Raw genomic sequence first — 21,272 nt, forward strand, 5'->3', positions numbered from 1 at the left:
CTTCCAACTGCTTGTCTTTTCTCTTTTCGCGTCCACAATGGTGATCAAGCCACCTACAGTCCAAGTCTTCTCATTGTCCATGCTCATAGCTACAAGGCCAGCTGTCCTCCTCAAGGCTTGTTTAAAGCTCCCTAGGGATTATTTAAGGCTCAGAAAAGTGTTGCCTGGTAGTTTCATCCTTTCTGTGGGTCCCTGTTAAAATGAATTGGAATGAGGACAGGAGAAGAAATGTGCCTTTTTCAGACTGGAAGAGACCCTTCTGTGAAGGAAGTCACTCGTTACTCAGGGCAGGCTGGTATCTGAGTCAATAGTATGTTGTTAGATTAACGAACAGCAGTGGCTCGTCTTCTGGTAGCTGAAACAAGCTTGCTGTGACCAGGGCATATGGGGATGGGAGATGTGTTGAAGGGAGATGGAAGCAGAGTGATATGATGTGAGAGATTTTGCAGGAGTCAGATTTATTTGTTCTTTCAATTTCTCCCTCTATCTCTTCTTTTTTTCCCCCACCCCCTGCATAGGAATGAAGCTGATGTACATGCATGACAATTCAGAAAACCTCATTGACAGCTTTAAAATCCAGCTATCAGATGGGAAACATAAAGTCCTCAGAACCATTTCAGTAAAGGTCATTCCAGTTAATGATGAGAAACCAGTGCTGAGCAAGTAAGCCACATGTTCCTGTCTCTGACAGATGGATCAGTTCAGACAAAATGATCCAAAAGTGATCAAAACAGCAAACTGGTGACTGATGGGGAGAGGGTGCCATAACTAGTCACAGACTAATGTCAATACAGATGTTTCCATGTGGGTCTCTATCAGCCTGTTTAACATAAAATATTTTTAGTGAAAGAAAGGCATGCTTTAATGTTTCTCCATATTAAAAGAACAGAGGGGAAAAAAAGAGGGGAACATGCTTGTTTTGTCTTTCACAATTTACATCAAGATGTTTGCCAGAGAGCCTTGATCTTTGCACACCTCTGCTGGCCGCTGACTGCCATTGTACTGACTGCAGTTACTTTACTTTCCACTTCACTGGGGCAACTGCCTGTCTAAAACACCCCTCTAAAAGCAGCTCTGGATTTTGGCATGAGAGAGTCCACAAAGTTGATGCTTCCGTGCCTGATGGGGGAAAGCCTTTCAGTTTAATGATTCTCTTCTATTAAAAAATTCTATTGCTCAACCATAATTCAACTTCTGAAAAAGTACATACTAACTTACAATTCAAGGCTGGAATCATAAATTAATTATATGTGGTCAAAAATTGTCTGGCAGACCATTTGCAGATAGGCATCTGTCTGTAAGAGAGCTGAATCTCCTGGACATTTTAATAAGGAACTTATCTCACAGGTTCTCCATTTTTTAGCGGATGACCTGCCACAGAGCTTCAGGACCTCTGACCTCCTGGCTGCTGTCCTGCCCCAGGAAAGCAGATGGAGAGCTGGGGGACTGAAATCTTTAGGGGTATAGCTCCGAACATCTACAGTTTGCACTTTGGAAATTACTTGCAGCCTGTTAAGAAGGCTGTCACTTAAGTGGGGATTTCTCATTCCTCGGGGTATTTGGCCTACCTTCAGATCACACCTATCTCCATTGCAGAGAATTTTTAGGGTTTTGTCTACTATGTAGAGCTTCCTGCATTAACAAATGTTAGTTTTATAGTTGAAAGATTATCAAGGACCACATGATGCTAACAAAAGAGAAAATCTATTTCTAGTTAGAATAACAGGTATGGTCTATGTATTCATATCATGTGCTGAAAATTACTGATAATTGCCTATTTGTTCCTCAATGGTAAAGTCTGATACATCATTTTCCACCCTTTCTCTCTGAAGGAAAGAGATGGAGTAGAAGAAGTCAAATTTTTTTAGCTTTGCCCAGCTGGATTCACAAACTGTTGCTGACTTACCAGGTGATGTTAGATCTCACCATTTGCCATTCCTGTGGTGAACAGTAGCACATAGTAAGCCATCTACTTGCAAATAGTTATTTCATTATAAGAAGTTACTGCTTCTTGCCTGTTACTCTTCCACTGAGATGCAGTTTGCTGTCAGCAGTTAAGCAGTGGTGCTTTAAGGAAACATGTTCAGTTTGGCATTAAGGTGGTTTAGCTGCCACACTCAATCACCACATCTTTGCTGTGGGGTAGGATCTCCCTTACGCCAACTGCAGTGTTTTACAGGTGAACGTTTGACAATAACTGTAAGCTGCTTCTCACCTTTTGATCTGGGGACACCTTTCCACCCCAGGGAGTTTCAGCTCTCATCTTCATTAGCTATGGTCAACAGACTGAAAAATCTGGGAAGGGATGTTTTTGTATGGCAGTGGCTCTTATTCACAGTGATTGCCAAAAACTCAATCTGTTACCTCTTGGATTGTGTCCTATAGTAAGGAGTGCCCTTGGGGAATGTAAGACCCTCACACATTCCCCTTGAAAGCTTCTTCTCAAGATGAGACATGTGGATGCTAGAAGGACCTAACAAACTAACTGCTACACAGAAAAATGTGTTGGGATTAGATGGCATTCAGGGTGTAGCTAAATGTATTTTTCCTCATTTATTTTTTTGTTTGACTCTTTCTGGGTCACACAGTCTTTGGGTCAGACACCTGGTCTTTCTGTTTGCATGGTCCCAGCATGTTTGTGGCTGGTATGAGCAAATCATTGAGGTTGCATAATCTGTCATTAGTATGACTTGATATACTTTGTCATATGACTCCATTTTCTCTGCTTCCCATTTTGCCAAACATTAAATTTCTATGCCTCATATCAGTTTGAATATGAAACTTCAGGAAAGAAATCCCCACTCTTTATGAGAATAATAACTGTATTTTACAAAATCACTAAATAATTGTGACAACTTCTTCTCTGACAATCTCATTTGGCTCTCTTCTTTGGAACCAGCACTTGCAGCATGGCAAAGGAAATGTGTCTTTAGCAGTTCTTGTAAGAATGTGGCCTTTGAAACAGCATGGCTTGCACATGCTCAGCTGCATTCAGCCAGAGTTTAGCTGCCCAGATGCGTAAGGAGTCTGTCCTTTTCCAACCTGCCTCATAGCCCCTGATCAGACTAGTTTGAGCAGGTCCCATCCCTGGTGTGACTGAGTATGTTGAATCTCCTCCAACCTCCTTGAAACTTTTGTATGGTCTAATAATACTGTTTGGGTGCTATATTGCAAAATTGTAAGACAGTTAACAGCAAAATGATAAAGCAGGATGTGCAGAGGTAAACTGGAGGATGATTACTAGCTAGGAATGGAAACAGAGGACATATATACAATCTGAAAATCATCCTGGGTCAAGACTCTGCATGGATTTCAAACTATGTGGGATTGTTTTCCCCAGAGCAGCCTCAGATTTTATTTGTGGCTAGTGATGGACATTTCTGCCAAGGAACAAGTGGCCTTAATCTGCTTTTCTGAATAAAGAGCCCACAAAAATTCTGCAGTGGGGGACATAGAGAAGAAGCCAGTCAGGCCTTTCTAGTGTCTCTTAAAGATTAAGGCAAGCAGTGACAGACTAGTCATTTGAAAGACAGTCTTTAATGAACAATCGGGTTATTAGAGCGAGTACAGCTATGTTCTATAGTAACAGTAACATATAATACAGCTTATTTGTTTACACTGTCCTTTACTTACAAATTGTATGAAGGTAAATGGAATAGGGCCCAGGGGAAGAAGACAGATGTGTTAAATGCCAGGTTGTTGTAGGTGTCTGCTTTGTTGATTTGCACCATTGTACTGAGAAGCTGGTCTACCCTGTTCCCTTTTTTTCTGTTTTGAGCTGAAATAGTCACTCTCCTTCCATTCTTTCTGCAGCTGTAATTTCTGTCAGCATCTGGGTATTTCATGTTCCTGTCAGAGAAATTACATATTGGAAAGGTTATTTTTCTTTTATTGCGTCAATACTTGACTTTTAATTTTTGCAGGAAGGATGATATAGAAATGAACATGGGCGAAACTCGAATAATTTCTAGTGCTGTTCTGTCAGCGGAAGATAAAGATACCCCCAGGGAGAGAATTTACTACTTATTTGAAAGACTTCCAGAAAATGGCCAGCTTCAGCTCAAGGTTAGTCTTTGTACTTCAACAAAAAGCAGGCATGCAAAGAATTCGCTCTTTCTAGGGTAGAATGAAGGTCATCTTCCTTTTCTCCCAAATGTCTGACATGTTTTAAAGTAAATGGCTGTGGCCAGTATGATTGTTGAAAGAGTATTTGAACCCTGTCCCAGAGTCTTTGACACTAAAGGCCAGATCCTGAGCAGGAGGAGAGGGAGGGTGAAAAACATGGCAGATCATCTAGGGTGACGAGAGACGTGCTGGGAGGAACAGCCCATGGAGGGGGAAAACTAAGCGTCAAAGCTGGGAGGGAGTGGGAAGGAAGTCCTTGATCAAAAAAAAAGTGACAAGTAAGCCGTTACTTCAGGGTTCGGAAAGAATGGAGGGAGACGTGTGTGAAAGAGTAAGTAATGAATCATGAGTTAGAAGAAAAGTATGGGGGAAGGAAAGGAAAAAAGGAAGAAGATGGAAAGAATGTAGCAAGAGGAAAGGCTGAAAATAAGATTAGAAATGAAAGGAAAGATGACCACCTGTGAACAAAGATAAGTCACAAGAACAAAGACAGAAAAATACCTCTCTTTAATTGCATGCATATATAATAGAAAAAAATCAGTTTCTAAGACCTGTGACCCTGGGAAGTATTTTGATGCTGGATTCCTGCAAAAATCTGTGGATCATGTGAGACTTGTGAATTAGAGGGGTGAGACTGGGGCAAAACTGTGGTGAGAGACAGCTACTGACTGGAGTCTGACAGTTTGAATGTATAGGGTATCTGCATGTATTTGAGCTCTCCGTCCGTGATAAACTTTGTTCCAAAGATAGTGACACTGTTACTGAAGGCTAAATGTCAAATGGACAGATCAGTCCAATATAGGGGACTATGCTATGTTCAGAAAAGCAGGAAATTTTATTGGGCAATTCACTTTTTTCTGTCAGAGGACTTCTGGGGCTCTAAATTTCTGTGCTTCCCTGAAGTTCCCCATAGGTTCATTTCTGATATACTTTTAGGTATGGTTTCAGATGGAACCAAGAGCAACTTTGTGAAATTAAGAAATAGAAAATACAGGCTGGGTCAGGAACCATTTCATTTTCATCTTGTTGGTGTCTCATTAAGAAGAGTGCAGAAACAAATTTCCTGGAGTAAAAGTGAATAAACTATTTACTCCATTTTACTCATGATCACTGTATCTTCTCCAGCCTTATAGCTGCTTGGGAACAATTCCAGCTATTTACTGCCCTTTAAAAGATACTCTGAGTAAAGACTCTTTAGCTTAGAAGGGAAGCCAGGTAGCTGCCACTAACAGTCTGCATAACTGCAAAAAACCCCAATTAGCTGGGGAGGATGCATGGGAGACTATCTATTTAATGAAGATGTTTATTCTTTCTAGGTAGGCCAAGTCTGGATAACTCTCCAAACTGGAATGAAGTGCACTCAGGAAGAACTGGATATGAACCTTGTGAGATATGTCCATACAGGAGCCATAGGGTCCAAGAACCAAGACAGCTTCACATTTTTTCTGTGGGATGGGTACAACAGATCCCCAGCTGTGGACTTCTACATAAATATCAAAGACATGGAAAAGGGTAAAGATCTGCCAGACTTGATGTTTTACAGTCCCTGTTTCTGAAACAATGATCTGAGTACATGTTCTGATCCTTCCCTGAGTGCTATATAGGCCCTTGCCAAGTCTCCCTGCAGATCCTGAAAGTATATCTGCTTGGATTCCACTGCCGGCCAGAGCCCTGTTGTTCCTGATGGTGAAGAAGTGGTCCTGGGATCTGCCTAACGCAATCTGTTGCACCTTGCATCCCAGGACTCCCCAGTTACTTTTCAAATAGAATTGAAAATATGCTTCTGAAAGTAGCTTTATGAGTAAATCAAAGCACAGAAAAATGGCAAGAATGTAATAATGTAGGCAAAACACTGTTCAAGAACAGTTCTCTCTCAGAGGATTATTCTCTCGTCTCATGGTGTTTCTTCCTTTATTACATCCCTATTAGAAACCTGAATTAGATCAAGTTAACCTGATACTGCTAGGATTGAAACAAGGGTTCAGAAAGGTTGTGCTCACTCCATCATTGGTGGTTTTCAGGCCCTGATGGGATAAAGACCTGAGCAACCTTGTTATAGTTGATCTCATGGCTGATCCTGCTTCGAGCAGAAGGCTGGACTAGAGACATCCTGAAGTCCTTTCAAGCCTGAATTTCCATATAATCCTACAGTTTTTCTACTGGTGATGGCTTGCATGTGACTCAATAATCCATAACAAATTAATTTACAATTCACTATGACTATTTTACTGGTTTTTTGTGTATCCTGCAGGAGACATTGCTGTTTTCATAAAGCCTTTTAGAGTACCAAAAGGGAGTCGGGGCTACATTACAACTGATGTCCTCCTTGCACTGGATGGTACTGACAAGCCAGAGGAGCTCCTCTATGTGATAACTTCCCCAGCCCAGTATGGACAAATAGAGTATGTCAGCTATCCTGGCATTCCCATTACAAGTTTCAGTCAAATGGATGTAGCAAGACAGATAGTCTGCTATGTTCACAGCACAGAGGCAGTGGTTCCTGAAGATACGTTCAGGTAAGGCATAACACCCCAGCCCTCAAACTTTTCCCCTTGGATTTCTTGGTACTTTAAAACAGCCACAACACAAGCCAAACAGAACTCCCAAGCCAAATTTTTTAAAAGAGATGGAAGATCTGTGGGAATTCTCAATATTTATATAGCAAAGATATTTCTACTATAATATACATAGTTGTGACTGCTTTGGTAACAAATGCATTTTCTAATTGATCCTGAAACTGTAGCCATAGCTACATTCACTCAATGATGCTAGCTTCAATATTATTATAGCCCCCAACGTACAGAGCTGTTAAGATTTAAATGGGGGAGAATAACTAAGAACGTACTTTGTGGAATTTTCCTTTGGTTTCTTGCTGCAGCTGGTTGTGGTAGAACTGGGCCATCCAGGTATTAAATTACTGATTTCTTGTCTATTCTTATTTATCATATTTATCCAGTTCCAGGCTTTCTGAATCCATAAGTGATTCTTGAACATACTGAAAACCAGTCCACTTACCTTGTCTGAATAGCTCAGAAATTCATGTAGACAATTGGATTTTTGACGTAAGCTTGGTTACCTATAGGCCCAGTTCAGCAGCCTAGTGATAAAAAAGTTTACTTTCACCTGGTTCTGAACCCTTAGACCAGCTTAGACTAGGTGCATTCCTAAACTGAATATTTCCTTATGTTTCTCTTAAATAAACCTCCCTTGGTTATAGAGTGAAATGATGTAATGAGTTATCATCAGGTAAAGACAGAGTATTGTTGCTCAAAGTCTCAGGGATTTGTAAAACATTTTTGTAAAAGGGCAAATTTAGGGAAAAAAAAGTTCAGAAATAAGGAAATGTTTCTGAAGGAAGAATGCTAACTTCTTGCTAGCATTGGCACTTTCCTCTGAAAACAGCTTTTGATAGAAAATGGACTTTCTGTAAAATTCAAATTTTACACACAAAAATAAAAACTGATGGATTTTTCATTTGTGACTAAGAAAAATGAAGGATTTAGCTCCTATGAATTGCAATTCATAAAATACCCCTTTTTACCCTCTCTTATGAATAGATTCCAGATCTGAAAGGCATTTTCCATGATTCATGATGAAGATTCAAGAACATGTTGCATCATCCAGTTTGAGAGCTTTTTTGCAGGGAAGGCAAGCAAGTGAGGCATGGAGACATCAAATAAACCTCTCTATGACACTGAATCAGCTCAGGTGACATTAGCTACAGTTAAGCCAAAAGGAATTTTGGAACTTTCCTCTGCTGAAACATTTTAAACTACCCCTTCCATTAAATTCAATGTGGTGGAAATTCTAGTTAGGAGAGTTGTCTGATCCTCTTGTAGTTTTAACAGGAAAAGTGAGCGAAGATTCTCTTTTGTTTGATTTCTCCTTTTGTTTGGCTTTATGTTTCTCATTTGTGAAACACTATGATCAAAATTGGAATTAGCTTAGGCAAGTAAGGTTTCAATCATGCCAACCTTAGTTTGGGTAGTGTAGAAATGGCTTGCATCAGTATGACTTCTATACCACACTAATGAAAGCAGACCAAACAATTCTAGGGAAACTGTTCATATCTTCTGTTTAGGCCAAGGTCTAAGAACCAAACTGGTAAGTCAGTCTTATAAAAGTAAGGTTATGATGCTTTAATAAATATTGATATTCAATAACTCTTAAAATCACAATAATTGATGTTCCTTGATGTTATAATTTGGAAAATAATTTGGTTTTGTGTAGACATATAAATATTGTGTCAGAATATTATTATTATTTAAACAAGGAATGGTTACAATAATTAAATGGGTAATTATGGCAGGGGGGGTAGGGGGGATTAGCTGATCAGATTTTTACTTTCCACTGAAGTACTTCCTTCAGAGATAAATTTGCTTGCATTGTTTGGTGCTGCTGGCCTGGAAGAAAGATTTGGCAGTGCTTGTTTGGACAGATGAGTTCAAGTGATTAGCAACCTGACATCAGATGCTGGCAGCAGGATACTAAAAGAACATGCTAATGTCCTCCATTTTGACATGCTGGCTCGATTTTGTAATGAGCTGGCACTATTTATGATTCCATTTTTATCTTTTAAATGCCATGACAGATGGTGGGTCCTACAGCCAACTCTGTTGCCATCAAACAGCAGAAAGCACGAAATGTTGGTAATGGTGAAATCAAACCATGCAACATGTCCTCCTAACTGTGCTTGAGAATTGTCCCCTAAATGTCATCAGAGTGAGGAGAATATTGGCTGCTCTCCATTCCTAAGGAAAAAGATGAAGCAGCCATAAACCAGAAACAAACAACCAAAATCTCCCAAAGTGCAGGAAAAAAGGATGTCTTGGACACAGGCAGCTTCATTACCTATGAAATCGAGTGGCATATGACATTTGCATTGTAAATTTCAGCCTGATGTATATAACCAGGAGGTTTAGCTCCTATCCTTGGTATTCTGTAGAAGACTCAATGAATCTTCCATTTCATTAAATGAAAATTATCTAAGTCTTTCAATTAAATATTGCTTGAGATGTCATCCAACTGATTTTACAGCCATCAAAATAACCAGAGAAAACACTTCCGCTGCAATCTTCCAGACTTTTTGAGAGATGGTTAAGGTCTTGACTGAACATGTTCTGCCTTTTTTTTTTTTTTTTCCTTAGCATAGTATTTATCATCATTATTCTAGTTCTGTATTTGATTTCAGATGGATTACTGATAGCCCAACTCCTTTACCATTGGCACAATAGCATTAGGTCAGTGCAGACAGATGTCTCCAGGTTCCCAACTGGGAATACCATCCTCAGTAAACATATTTCTAACTGCTACATAGTCCCTGGTCTGCCTGTGCTCATTCCCATCTGTTTCATGGCATACTGCCAGTTTACAAGTTGATCAAGCCCTAATCATCCAGCATTGGTGAAAGCAGTGAGGAGTTTTAGATGGACAGTCTGTGTCACACAGTAAGCTACTCCATGACCTACTGAAGGTCACTGACATTCAAGGCACACAACAGTAGGCCAAGTTCTGACCCTGCTCTAACTAAATATTTAAATACTTCTTTGACATCTGCAGTGAAGAGAGGAGAGGAGGCAGATAATCTAAATCTCAACCATTCCCCATTTCACTTATGTATGGGAGAAGCATGCTAGGTGGAAAGCAGCCAGCCAGGCTGGCCCTCATGTTGTCTGAAACATACAAGATCAACTGCATAAATGTAACTGTATGTGCATTCAAAGCACTGGGCATTGGGAGGGTGAGAGAAAAAGGAAGGTGAGTAGTCTGCCACAAGCAAATTTCTTTGCAAAGTAGACTCTGTTCTGGCTCAGGCAGAACAAATTGGGGTTAAAACCACTCTCCAAGATGCTTTTGCATTACTATGAAGCGTAACCACAGAAACATCTGTAGAAAGAAAGGTAACTCTTACGTACTATATGCTGATGGGACAAAAAGGCTCATGAGACGCTTGCAAAGCAATTTTTAGTGTCACGTACCCTCAAACGTTTTTGTTACAGGTCTGACAATGTGCAATGTAGTTGCTTTCAGAAAAAAGACTTAAGTAATAATCTTTACAATGAAAGCTAGGATGAATTTTGAAGGCAAAACCATTGGTTTTCTCTTTACTTTTATCCACAACTAAATTTCATAACAAATTTATGCAGAACATGCTGTCACTTGTATGGCAAAAGCCCATACCCAGCTGGTAGGCTTCCAACAGTTTTTTTCTCCAGCCTTGGGCAGCTTTATCTTTCTCTTGTTTAGGAAAGGAAAATTAACTGTAGAACACAATAAAATCTTTAGTATATCTAAACAAACATCACTGCCTGGGAGAGAAAGATAAGAAACTATGCTGCTATTAACAGAATTTCCAGGCATAAAATAAGACTTTGCAGATCTGACCCTTTAATAAATACATGATATGGACATCTAAATTTTTAAAATTACCCTTGTATGGTTCTGCCCAATATCTCACACAGAATTTTAGTATTTCAGTGAAACCTTACTTGAGTTTTGTAAAGAAACATAAATACTTTCTTCTGAATATACAGAAATTTACAGGTATAGTTAATGCCTAAACAAACCTGTAAAGTGAGATGAGGATGTATCTTTTTTCAGTTTGCTTTTTTAGGTAGTTTTGGGGATATTGGATACAAAAGGCTTGTAAGAGTGAACAGAAAAAAAAATTGTCCAGGTAGACTATGTACTTTACACACCTCTACCTGCAAGTTGTAGACAAAGCCAGCACTTTCACCGGCAGTTGCCACTGCCAGGTAACCAAGTGAAGATATACTTAAGGATGTATACAAACATGTATGCATGCCAGAGGGTGTAATCTGTGTAAGCCATCCCACCATTTTAAATCTGCTCCATCTATACCTGAGATAGAAGATTAGATCCTCTCTGTTGTGACTGCTGAGACTGATGGGTGCATCCTCAAAGCCATTCCTCTGGCATCTACTCAGATTCCTGCAGATGCTTTGTAACCTTTGCCATATACCTGGCCACCTGCTTCCATGTTTTTAAGTTATACATTCACCTGACCCACAGTCTGGGTTTGAGCTCAAAGCAGCTCTAGTGCTTTTGCAGTATCAACACAGGCAAGTTCTGTAGTAAAGGTGTACATTATTATTTCATTTCAGTACATGGTGAATCAAGAACACATGCTGAAGACTACCTTGCCTCTCTTTGCCAGATTCATCATCAGCAATGGACTGAGGACTAAGCATGGGACATTCATGATCTTCTTGGAGGCAGTCGATCAAGCTTTGCCCACACTATCTAGGAACACGGGGTTAAGATTAGTGGAAGGCACTATGGCAGTCCTTTCTCCTGATGTCCTACAGCTTTCAGACCCAGACACTGCCAAAGAAAACCTTACCTTCCTCTTGGCTCAGCTCCCCCAGTACGGTCATCTTTATTATCGAGGGGCTGTGCTACTGCAGTACAATTTCACCCAGCAAGATGTGGACAACAGGGATGTTGCATACAAGCACCGAGGTGGGGATTCCCAGATTGACAAATTTACATTTGTTGCAACAGATAGGACTAATCAAGGCTTCATCGTGAATGGGAGGGTGCAGACTGAGCCAGTGGCATTCATCATTCAGGCAAGTGTGACCACAGGCCTACTTAAATCCTACTTCTGTCCTACTTGTATAAATATAAGCAAGTATCTACTTAAATACTTACATTTGTTAAAATATTTTACATAGAAATCTCAATCCTAAAGTTGAGCCCATTTATGGGGAGGAATGAACTTCCTCCTGCTCTGCTTTCACACTTGACAGCTGACCCAATGATTTGCATGTGAGGGATACTAGGATGACTATTGCAGGATATTACTAGGATGACATGTCACAGGAATCTTGAATTACAACCACTTTGTTCCTACAACTGGAGTTCCTGTCTTCCTTGTTAGGAGTCTTTGTAAGATGTTTGCTCTCATTCTTCCTTCTTTTACTAGAATCTTTCTCTTCACTTTCCATTTCCCACATTTTCAAGTTCTTCACCCTGTATCATAGGTTCAGATGCCTTTGCTATGACTTCTTGTATGTATCTATCACCTGTCATGTTTCATTATGCAAAGCAGGCCTGGTTGCATTATGTGTCAAAATTTCCTATGTTTCAAAAAAATAATACTAACAAAGAGGCTCCTAACTTTCCCTGATGACAAAATTTGAAGTTATATGACGGGTGAGGAGTGTCATTTCAGCAGGAGATACGGAAACAGCAACAACCATTGTGGAGTGCTAGAAGATTCATCAGGAGTTTTGAAAGGTGGCACAGATTTGAGGAGACATATTGGCCAGGTCTATGACTGTGATTATCATAATCCTTAGGCTTCCATGCTTGTTATTGTAAAATGGAGGTGAGAAACCTTTGCTGGAGTTTTCATTTGCTATGAAGAATATTACATCAAGAAGGAGGACTCTGGGAAGTGGGACATCAGGCAGAGGTACACAGAACTTTTGTTGCCCTCTCCAGTGTGTGCTGTATCCTGCTGCAGGCAGCAAATGACAGGGCAGTGTGAGCCTGGAAATCTCTCATGGGAAGTAGTAATTAACTGAAGAGCAGACTGTGAGACAAAGTGGCTCTTGCCACCCTGAGCAGGCTACAGTGCTTTTAGGAAAAGTAGGACAGAGAATATCCTGATGCTGTATGCTGTAATATGAATATACATTTGTCTAATTTTGATTTAGGTGGATCATTTGGACAAAATGGCACCAAAAATTATTCATCTCCATTGCTTTTCTGATGTGGAAGTGCTGAAGAACGGCAATTATGGGATCTATATAACTGCCAGGTCCCTGAAGGCATCTGACCCCAATACAGAAGATGACAAAATAATTTTTAAGATTTTACGAGGTCCTCATTATGGCTACCTGGAAAATATAACAACAGGTGATGTCTTCTATATCTCTGTATTTTGGGACATACTAGACCAGATTTCAAACACTACCCTGTTTATGTCAGCTTGATAGAGGAAATAAAAATTTCTTAGCAAACTTTGGGCAAGGTTTGAATGTAGTAAGAAAGCTTTTACACTAAAACCTGACTCTCATGCTCATTATGAAACCTCAAAGAATTTGAGATGAATAGCTGCCATAGAGAAACTATTTTTTGTTTGTGTCAAGAAAAAAAAATTGTACTTGGCCATTTGTTAAACATGTTTTTTGTGAAGAAATTGGCTGGGGCTATAACAAGCTAGGATGTTGGTGTTTAGCTATAAAACCAGGTTTCTGTAAGTCCAAATTTTCTAAGTGTGCAACAAAAAAAGAGTTGAAAAAAGTGTACATGTGCTACATGTTTCTTATTAACAGGATTGTTGTTCACTTAAATATTTCTCTTCTTTCCCAGGTGGATTTATTCAGGAAGGGTTTAGCCAGAAGGATTTAAACAGCAAAATCATACTTTATGTCATCAATCCATTGCAGGAAGTGACTTCAGACAACTTGGAGTTTCAAGTCACAGATGCCAGTGGAAACTCCGCGGTGCCCCAAAGGTAGCTCCGACCCCCTTGGCAGTGTGTGCTGTGGTACACTGTGCATGCTGCCCCTCGGGGCGAATGAACGTGTGCCGGGCTTGAAGCCCCGCAGACGTGAACATGGCTATGATTTAAACTGCCATTTCTCTTGTTGAAGAGTAGAGAAAGTTTCTTCCCCTCGGAGCCAAAATAGAAAGGCTAGCTCCAGGTTGGACTGGGGGACAGTTCTCAAGGGCCCTCAGGTCCCCACAGAAAAACATGATGGAGTTTACTCTAAGATGCAGTTGGGCATTTGGAGATCTGAGATACTGGGTGCTGAGGGATGGGACTGTTGCTTCACATACATGGTCCTGCAGCTGGAGGTCACTCTTGCCCTGTGCTGATGGCAAAGCTTTTTTTGCGAGCTTGAGATCACGATGGAGAGGATGCTCTCAAGCAGCCAAAGCTATGACAGACATACTTCTGCAAAAGAGCACTGAAAGAAGGTGGAGGGCACACAGCACTTCCTTTGTCATCCACTGCTAGAATTTATATTAGGCATACTATCAAAATTTCCTTGTGACATATAAAAAGCCTCATGTGCAAAAATTAGAGACTGGAGTATCACCCGAACCGTGCTTTGATGATAAAGTCAAAAAATGGGAGTAACTCTACATCAGGAGCAATGTTTTGCTTTATTTCTGAAAATAGGGCTGAATGTTCAACCAATTTATTTATTTAATCAGAAGTAACTGTGAAAATTAACTAACACTGGGCTTAACTGGCTACTCGTAAATCAGGACTCATGGTGAGGGCAGAGGAGCAGTGAGCTGTCTCCAAGGGCCAGGCTCCTCCGCAGAGCACTTTCCAGCACACTAGGAAGAGGATGGGGACTGAGCAGAGCCGGAGGCAGTGTTTTGGCAGTTGCGTGCTGTGCCAAGAGACACGCCCATACACAAACACATCTGAACACAGCCAGCCCGAGCACTTCCGCATTGTGCAGATCCGGCTCACAGGTGCACTAGTATTTAAAACACCATTAAAATGCTGCCACTCCTTATGGGAAAGTGTGGCTTCTAGTTATATAAATAGCAGCTTCTGAGGTAGCTTTACAAAAAGAGCAAACAGAAAGCACTTTTTGTATGGAAAATAGGAGTTTCAGAGAAGTAGAATTTACCTGTTAACTGCACTGGACCTCAGAACAAAGGGGAATTTGGCTTTTAAAGAAAAAAAACATATTTTTAATATTGGATTTAAAAGCTTTTGAGATTTTTTTTTTTTTTATAATCAATTTATCACCTAATGGTCACTGGTTCAAGATACAAATTTAATTTGCATGTTGATATTATTAAAATTGAATCCCAGTTTTTATCTGAATGCTGCTAGACTACCTCTGGCATATGCATCCTCTTTAGCAAAAATAAAGCAAATCAGCTTCTAAACGGGTTGCCCACAAAATGAGTATCGGAGAATATAGGAGGACAGGAGGAAACTTCCACTGGTGTTAGAGCTAGTCAACTCTGAAAGATCTCGAAGTTTCTTTTAGAGAAGTTCAAATTGTTTTGTAAGTAGCACAGCTCATTCTCCTTCTTTCTGCCCTCTTTCATTCCTCTCTGACTCTCACTAATTTTTATGACAGCTTTTAAAAAGGTGAGATCTTTATCAGCTAACCTGTGCAGCATGCAATTGTCTGAGCTTTGGTCACACCCCCTATAACCAATTCTAAAGTTCAGTGTATGCAACACCTGAACTCTGCCACTTCTGAGACTGAAGAGGGAAGCACACAGAGTATTAAAGTAAGGGGAGTGGTGAGGGCACTCTCACTGAGGTGCTGAAGTCCTGGAGCATGCCCCGTGTGCTAGAAGAGAGTTAGAGGATAGATGAAAGAAGGTGGTAAGAAAATTGTAGAGAAAATACTGGGGAGTAAGAGTAAAATAAAACTACAGGATTAAGGGGAGCCGGGAAGAAACAGTGGTAGCTTGTCTTGGCCTGTCTGGTGTTATGGACAGTCTGCTGTTCTCAAAGTTGCTGCAGAACCCCTCTGGTTCTGAAAGAAGATTCAGACTTGGTTTGAGGTAGACCAGGGCTTGACTGGAAGGTTTATTAACTGCCTCTCCCTCTTTCTAATCAGCTGGATCACACAAATGTGTTGATTTGGAAACAAAGACGGTGTATGTGTATTGGCCAAATCAGCAGTCAGGAGAGAAATGGCTCCTCGCTGAACCTCGGAGCAGCAGGGGGTGGGGACAGCGGGGTGGGTGGCTTTGCCTCACACTGGCTTTTCCCCCTCTCCCACAGGCTGGAGCTACAGTGGTCTCGGATTGAAATGCAAGAGACTGAATATGAAGTGTGTGAGAGTGTGGGAGTAGTGTCTCTGAAAATCACCAGGGTAGGACACTCTGTGGAGTCTGCCTTTATCGCTGTGAAGGTAAAGCTAAAAGCCAAGCTCCTAACTGGAAACTTACTAATAAGCAGTGGAGCCTATTAATTTCTTCCTTGGAATTTAAAGGTATTTCAGTAGTCAGCAAAGAGGCTATGCAATTCAAATCAGATGTACCGGGATATTGTCCTTGCTGGTGGTTGAAAAATTTCTGGCAAAACTGTCTGAGTTTTCGGTAGAAATGCTGATTAACCAAAACTAGAGTGTTTTGGAGCAGCATTTCAGTTTTGGTGACCTTCTGTGGCAGAGCAGGCAGTTTCCTCTGGCACTGCACTCAGAAGCTGGGTTTCCAGGAATTGTCACTTCAAAATCCAGGCTTTGGGCAACCTGGGGCCTTGGCACTTCTCATTTCCCTGCTCAGGCTGGAAGACCCCAGGAGCTGTGGGAACTTCAACTCCACAGTCATGGAAGCCTCACCCATTTCTCACCCACCTGCCATCAGCCTAGGAAAAAGCCCAAGGAACACTCTATACCTTCAGTAGCAGTATTTTATGTCAAAAAAATTAAACTGAAAGCTGCAGGTTAAAATTTTGTAAAACAGATTTTGTGCAACTTGCCTTCACAAAACTTATCTTTCCTTGTGAAACAGAAATTCCAGGATTTTACCAGCTCCCCTTGCTAGAAAAATACTAAAAGTTTTTCTCACTGTTTCTCAGGACTATAGCCCTAATTGGGAACATAGTTTTGATTTTTCTCCCACTGAACTCAGTGGGAATTTTGCTACTGAATTCCTTGGGGGACATTCTTCACTATACTTCACGGACTCCAGTGACTTGACTGTGGTTGTCACTTGGTTAAAAAGACCAGTGAAATTTATCCCAGCATCAAGAACACAGTGTGGAAGCTGGTGTCCTCTGCCAGTCTCCTGTGAAAGTCCAGGGAGTTGCTGGAGTCCCCATATTGATGTATGTAGGGGTTCATGCCTATCCCAACAAGTCTTCGAGGTTGACAGACAGCAATGTGTGCAAATGCTTCTTCCAAGACCTCTCAAAGGGCTAAACAGGCAAATATGGCCAGGCTGCTGCTGTTTTTCTGGGATGACATGACATGCCTGTCCAGGATCCAGGTATGGCTGGCACCCCAGACATGGTGAAGAGCAGTCTTATCTAATGCTGTCAAGTAGCAATCTGAGAGGGGACGAGGGAAAATTTTAAGATGAGCAAATTTTTTTGATTATGAGTTTTAAACCATGAGCAAGGACAGAATGACAGTTGCACACCACAAGGTTAATTCTTTAGGCCTTCATCTTTTTTTCCCAGCCTAAGCACATGTTTGGGTTGGCATGTCTTTTTGAGACAGAATCACAGAATCATCCAGGTTGGAAAAGACCTTGAAGATCACCTAGTCCAACCATTAACCTAATACTGACCGTTCCCAACTACACCAGATCCCTCAGTGCTATGTCAGACTCCATGGAGAGGCACACAGTGGCTTCAGCATAAAGCAGAATGCAGTGATTTGGTGAAATAGGTCACAGCATGGCATTTACTGTTGGTTTCTTCTCAGGTTAATGAAATATCTGCTATGATGGGGAAGGACTTTACAGTGACTACCTCCAAGCTTGTTCAGTTTGATCCAGGTATGAACCAGTGTGCTGAATAATTTTAAAATTAATGAACTGATTTTGAAAGCGTAAACTCTCATTTTGGAGAGTCACATCTACATATCTGTAGCTACAGGAGCTGAATAGGATTAAAGACACTTGCGCTCATTTTCTGGAAGTGCAGTGGGCTTCCTTTGTGAATTAGCATCCTTACTACTTAGGGTGTGAGGGTGTATGGTCCCTTTACATCAGTTAAAATATGAAAAGTTACTCACCCTGAGCTGAGCTGTGAGATGCTTTAAAGATTTAATGCATAATAAGTAAAGCCCAGGATGCTGGTCAAATTTAGACAAAACTGAGAACAACTTATGTTATGCAAGGTATCCAAGACCAGAAATGTGCAAAGGAACCTGAAAACTGTCAAACTTCATCTCTGCTTGCACTGTACTCACAACAGCAGTCTGATCTTTGCTGAGGCTGTGTAAATTGCAAGAAATGATAGTAACTGTATTATCAAAAGGAGGTGTTATTTTTTTTTGCTGAGGGAGAATCAATAGTAAAAATGAATACAAATGTGAAGATACTGAAAAAGCTTCCTCTGTTCTGCACAAATTATCATTAATATGTGTTGGTTATCTCCCTTGGTCTGGGGAAAAAACAGCCCAGGCGAGAGTTTCACAGTTTACCATTCAGAAATTCAGCTTCACTGAAAAATTTGGTTTTCCCCATATAAATAGATTATCTGGGAATGAAAACCCATCTGCTATCATAATCACTTCCTTTGCCTATGCAAGTCTGAGTTTTTTTGGATCACATCTTGTCGGCATTGTCCAGGATTTATTTGTGTTTATAAAATGGCGTCCACGCAGGCTTCCCAGGATGTTGCCTTCAGTGCCAGTAGAGGTTATCCCAAGACTGCCAGCAGTAAGATTTCAGTGGCAGAAAGTCACAGTGATTACAGAGGAGACAAAATATGTTATCTGTGAAAGGCTGAAATAAATAGCATGTATCTGATCATAAAAAATGAGTCTAAGTGTTTACCTACATTTGAAAAACAGATACGGGGAATATAAGTCAATTCCAGCCAAAGTCTGGGGATTTTTACTTTAGGACTTAAGCTTTTTATTTTGGAAAAAAGGCATTGCATGTTACAGTGATTATTTAGCACTGAATCCCATGGATTAATTCATATATATATATATCCCAGCTTTGCTTTGCTATCCCGTAGAAAAACTTGTAGCCTGGAGAGTCACAGATCTGGTTATGTTGGCAATCAGCCACTACAGCCCATCTTGAGAAAGGTAAATTTTATGTAAAAGTGTAAAATGAGCAACTGCTGGTTAGTTTTCAGAGGCGGACAAGGGAGGACACCCAGCAGACAGCAGAAAAACCCAACCCAACCCAAACCAAACGAAATGGTCAGAAAGGTGGAAATCTGACATAATTTCCAGTGTTTCTGGAACACCCATGAAACCTCAGAAACCAACACGCCACTCTCCTGAGACCCTTTCTCTAGCATTAGATTTTTTTGTTTTTTTGTTTTAAATTAGCAGATGGAAGATCTGTGAGATGAGTGTAGAAAGTCCTTCATACTGTGCTGACACAGGATTCCAGCTCACTTTCCTCTAGTGTACTCTACAGTCAAACTTAGAGTCAAGCCTCTAGATTGAAATGGCTAGAGACTGTTGTAAAGAGATCTTTAGTGCAAGGTCCTTTACTAGAATTTTCTTTTTCTGCTGATCCATGCAGATTCTCCATGGAGTTACTGTTATTGTCTTTCTGTATTTGTGGTAAGCCACATGAAAATCAACTGTGAACATGGAGAGGAGAGATGCACATTGTTCTCCTTTTCTGGCCAGCTTCTCAGTTAAGACAGCTGAGCTCACTCACACAGTCCTTTTTTGGGTGGCTCTCTTCAAAAGTCCTTTGCTTAGGCTTAACCTTAGGGAAGTGCCTTTCAAATTACTACATTCAAGGCACTGGTTTCTTAGTTTTAAATTCAAGATGTTTGTTATTGATTAGTCATATTTATTAGTAGGCTTATTAGTATTAATAATTATTTAGTAAGGCTGGGAATTTTGTTTTAAAAACAAACCCCAACTGTGCTGATTTTCTTGGACTGATTGGTATATTAGGCTGCAATGAATAAATCGTAATGGAAAGGAGCAGAAGATGATCCTGTCCAAGTTTATGGGTCTGATTGTACTGACAACTTCTCTTTAGCTAGAGGATTCATACTGAAAATAAGCAAGGAAATAGAGGTTATGCAGTGTCATAAAGATGTAGAGATTTTTTTTTTACAGTGTTGCACATGTATCTTTGACACTCAGTTTGGATGTTAGCACTGACTTTATGATGCAGAAACAGTTCCCAAGATGTTTTATTGACAGCAATGTGTATGTTGAGATCTGTTTCTGTCCTGATGCCTCTGATTCTTCCTGAATAAATTTTGTAGCCTTTTGGGTAAAAACCAGCCTAGTCCTTTATCTTGGAAATATCTCCTCATTCCTATAGTGCAAGACTGAAATTACCTAGTAAAGGCAAGCAACCAAGTAAAAATTTTGTAACCAAATATAAAATCTGCCTAAAAACTACTTCAATCTAACATAGTCTTTGATCCATTTGTAGGTATTTTAAATAATTGTTCTATCTCTAAAATTAAGCTTTTAAGAATAAAAGCACGTGATACATTTTCTTTTGAAAATTGCAATGGAAGTCCTAAATCTATGTATTATAGTGTCTTATTGCACATCTACAGTAGCTTTTTGCTACAGTGTGTGCACTTGAACTAAAACGTTATTGCCCAGGAAAAAATTTGAACTTATTTGGGAGAACAGTAGTTGGTAGGAGCACAATAGCATACAGCAGCTACTCCATTCTAGCTGCAGACATGTTAATTAATGTATTTCTTTGACACCCTGATAGATTGAAATGTTTGTTTCTGTTAGGAATGTCAACCAAGATGTGGAATATAGCAATTACCTATGATGGATTGGAGGAAGATGATGAAGTCTTTGAAGTAGTTCTGAACTCCCCTGTGAATGCTGTTCTTGGCACCCAGACAAAATCTGTGGTGAAAATTTTGGACTCAAAAGGAGGTATATTCTTTTGATCTTCATCATTAAGAAGGTGGGACAATCTTGGCTGAGTAGCTACTTATTTTCAACCACAAGTTGTTCCCAACACTCACCTTCATATCAAATTGCGTTATTTCTTTTTAGAGAAAACAGGCTTGACAATTGCAGACTCTTTCTTCTCTCACACAATCATACACATCCTCTTAGGAAACACAGCATGGAGAAAGCAACAAGTACATAATGAGAAGGGTGCAAGGAAAAAAACCACTTTTTGTAACAACATGAGTTCAATTCTCATTTATTAAAAAAAAAATTCTAATTTATTTTCCTCTCAAAAATGAAACACAATAACTAAATCCAGCTTTTAGCAATACATTTTCTAATGCTTAACAAACACAGCCCACAACATAACAGCAGACACCAGTGATCTTTACAAAGTTTAGACTTTTATGTCTGCATCATTATTGTATTTTTCAGTGATCAGTTGTGCTATGCCTAAAATCACACCAAAAAAGAAGCAACGGTAGAAAAATAGAAACAATTAGCAAAGCAGTTTTGTTCTCTGAAAGCTGAAGTGTTTTCTGGTGCTTAGTGAAAAAGTATTTTAAATGCCTGTGTTGCAATGAATTAGTCTTCATT

At 40.1% G+C, this 21,272-nt stretch overlaps 1 protein-coding gene across 2 annotated transcripts in view; it reads left to right on the forward strand.

The window, feature by feature from the left end:
- The window catches only part of FREM1 (FRAS1 related extracellular matrix 1), a 67,976-nt gene that overhangs the window by 30,785 nt on the left and 15,919 nt on the right, over window positions 1-21,272 (forward strand). The window contains exons 20-29 of one of the 2 annotated variants that reach the window (XM_074932499.1): window positions 519-663; window positions 3,924-4,065; window positions 5,442-5,637; window positions 6,377-6,641; window positions 11,303-11,717; window positions 12,810-13,011; window positions 13,468-13,612; window positions 15,872-16,001; window positions 17,520-17,592; window positions 20,505-20,654. In XM_074932499.1, the coding sequence (XP_074788600.1) occupies window positions 519-663; window positions 3,924-4,065; window positions 5,442-5,637; window positions 6,377-6,641; window positions 11,303-11,717; window positions 12,810-13,011; window positions 13,468-13,612; window positions 15,872-16,001; window positions 17,520-17,592; window positions 20,505-20,654 (1,863 nt within the window). Of the gene's footprint in view, window positions 1-518; window positions 664-3,923; window positions 4,066-5,441; window positions 5,638-6,376; window positions 6,642-11,249; window positions 11,718-12,809; window positions 13,012-13,467; window positions 13,613-15,871; window positions 16,002-17,519; window positions 17,593-20,504; window positions 20,655-21,272 lie in introns of those variants that run through there. The other variant, XM_074932500.1, reaches the window with a different exon arrangement.

The sequence above is a fragment of the Athene noctua genome, chromosome Z, assembly GCF_965140245.1.
Source record: "Athene noctua chromosome Z, bAthNoc1.hap1.1, whole genome shotgun sequence".
NCBI classification, from domain to species: domain Eukaryota; kingdom Metazoa; phylum Chordata; class Aves; order Strigiformes; family Strigidae; genus Athene; species Athene noctua.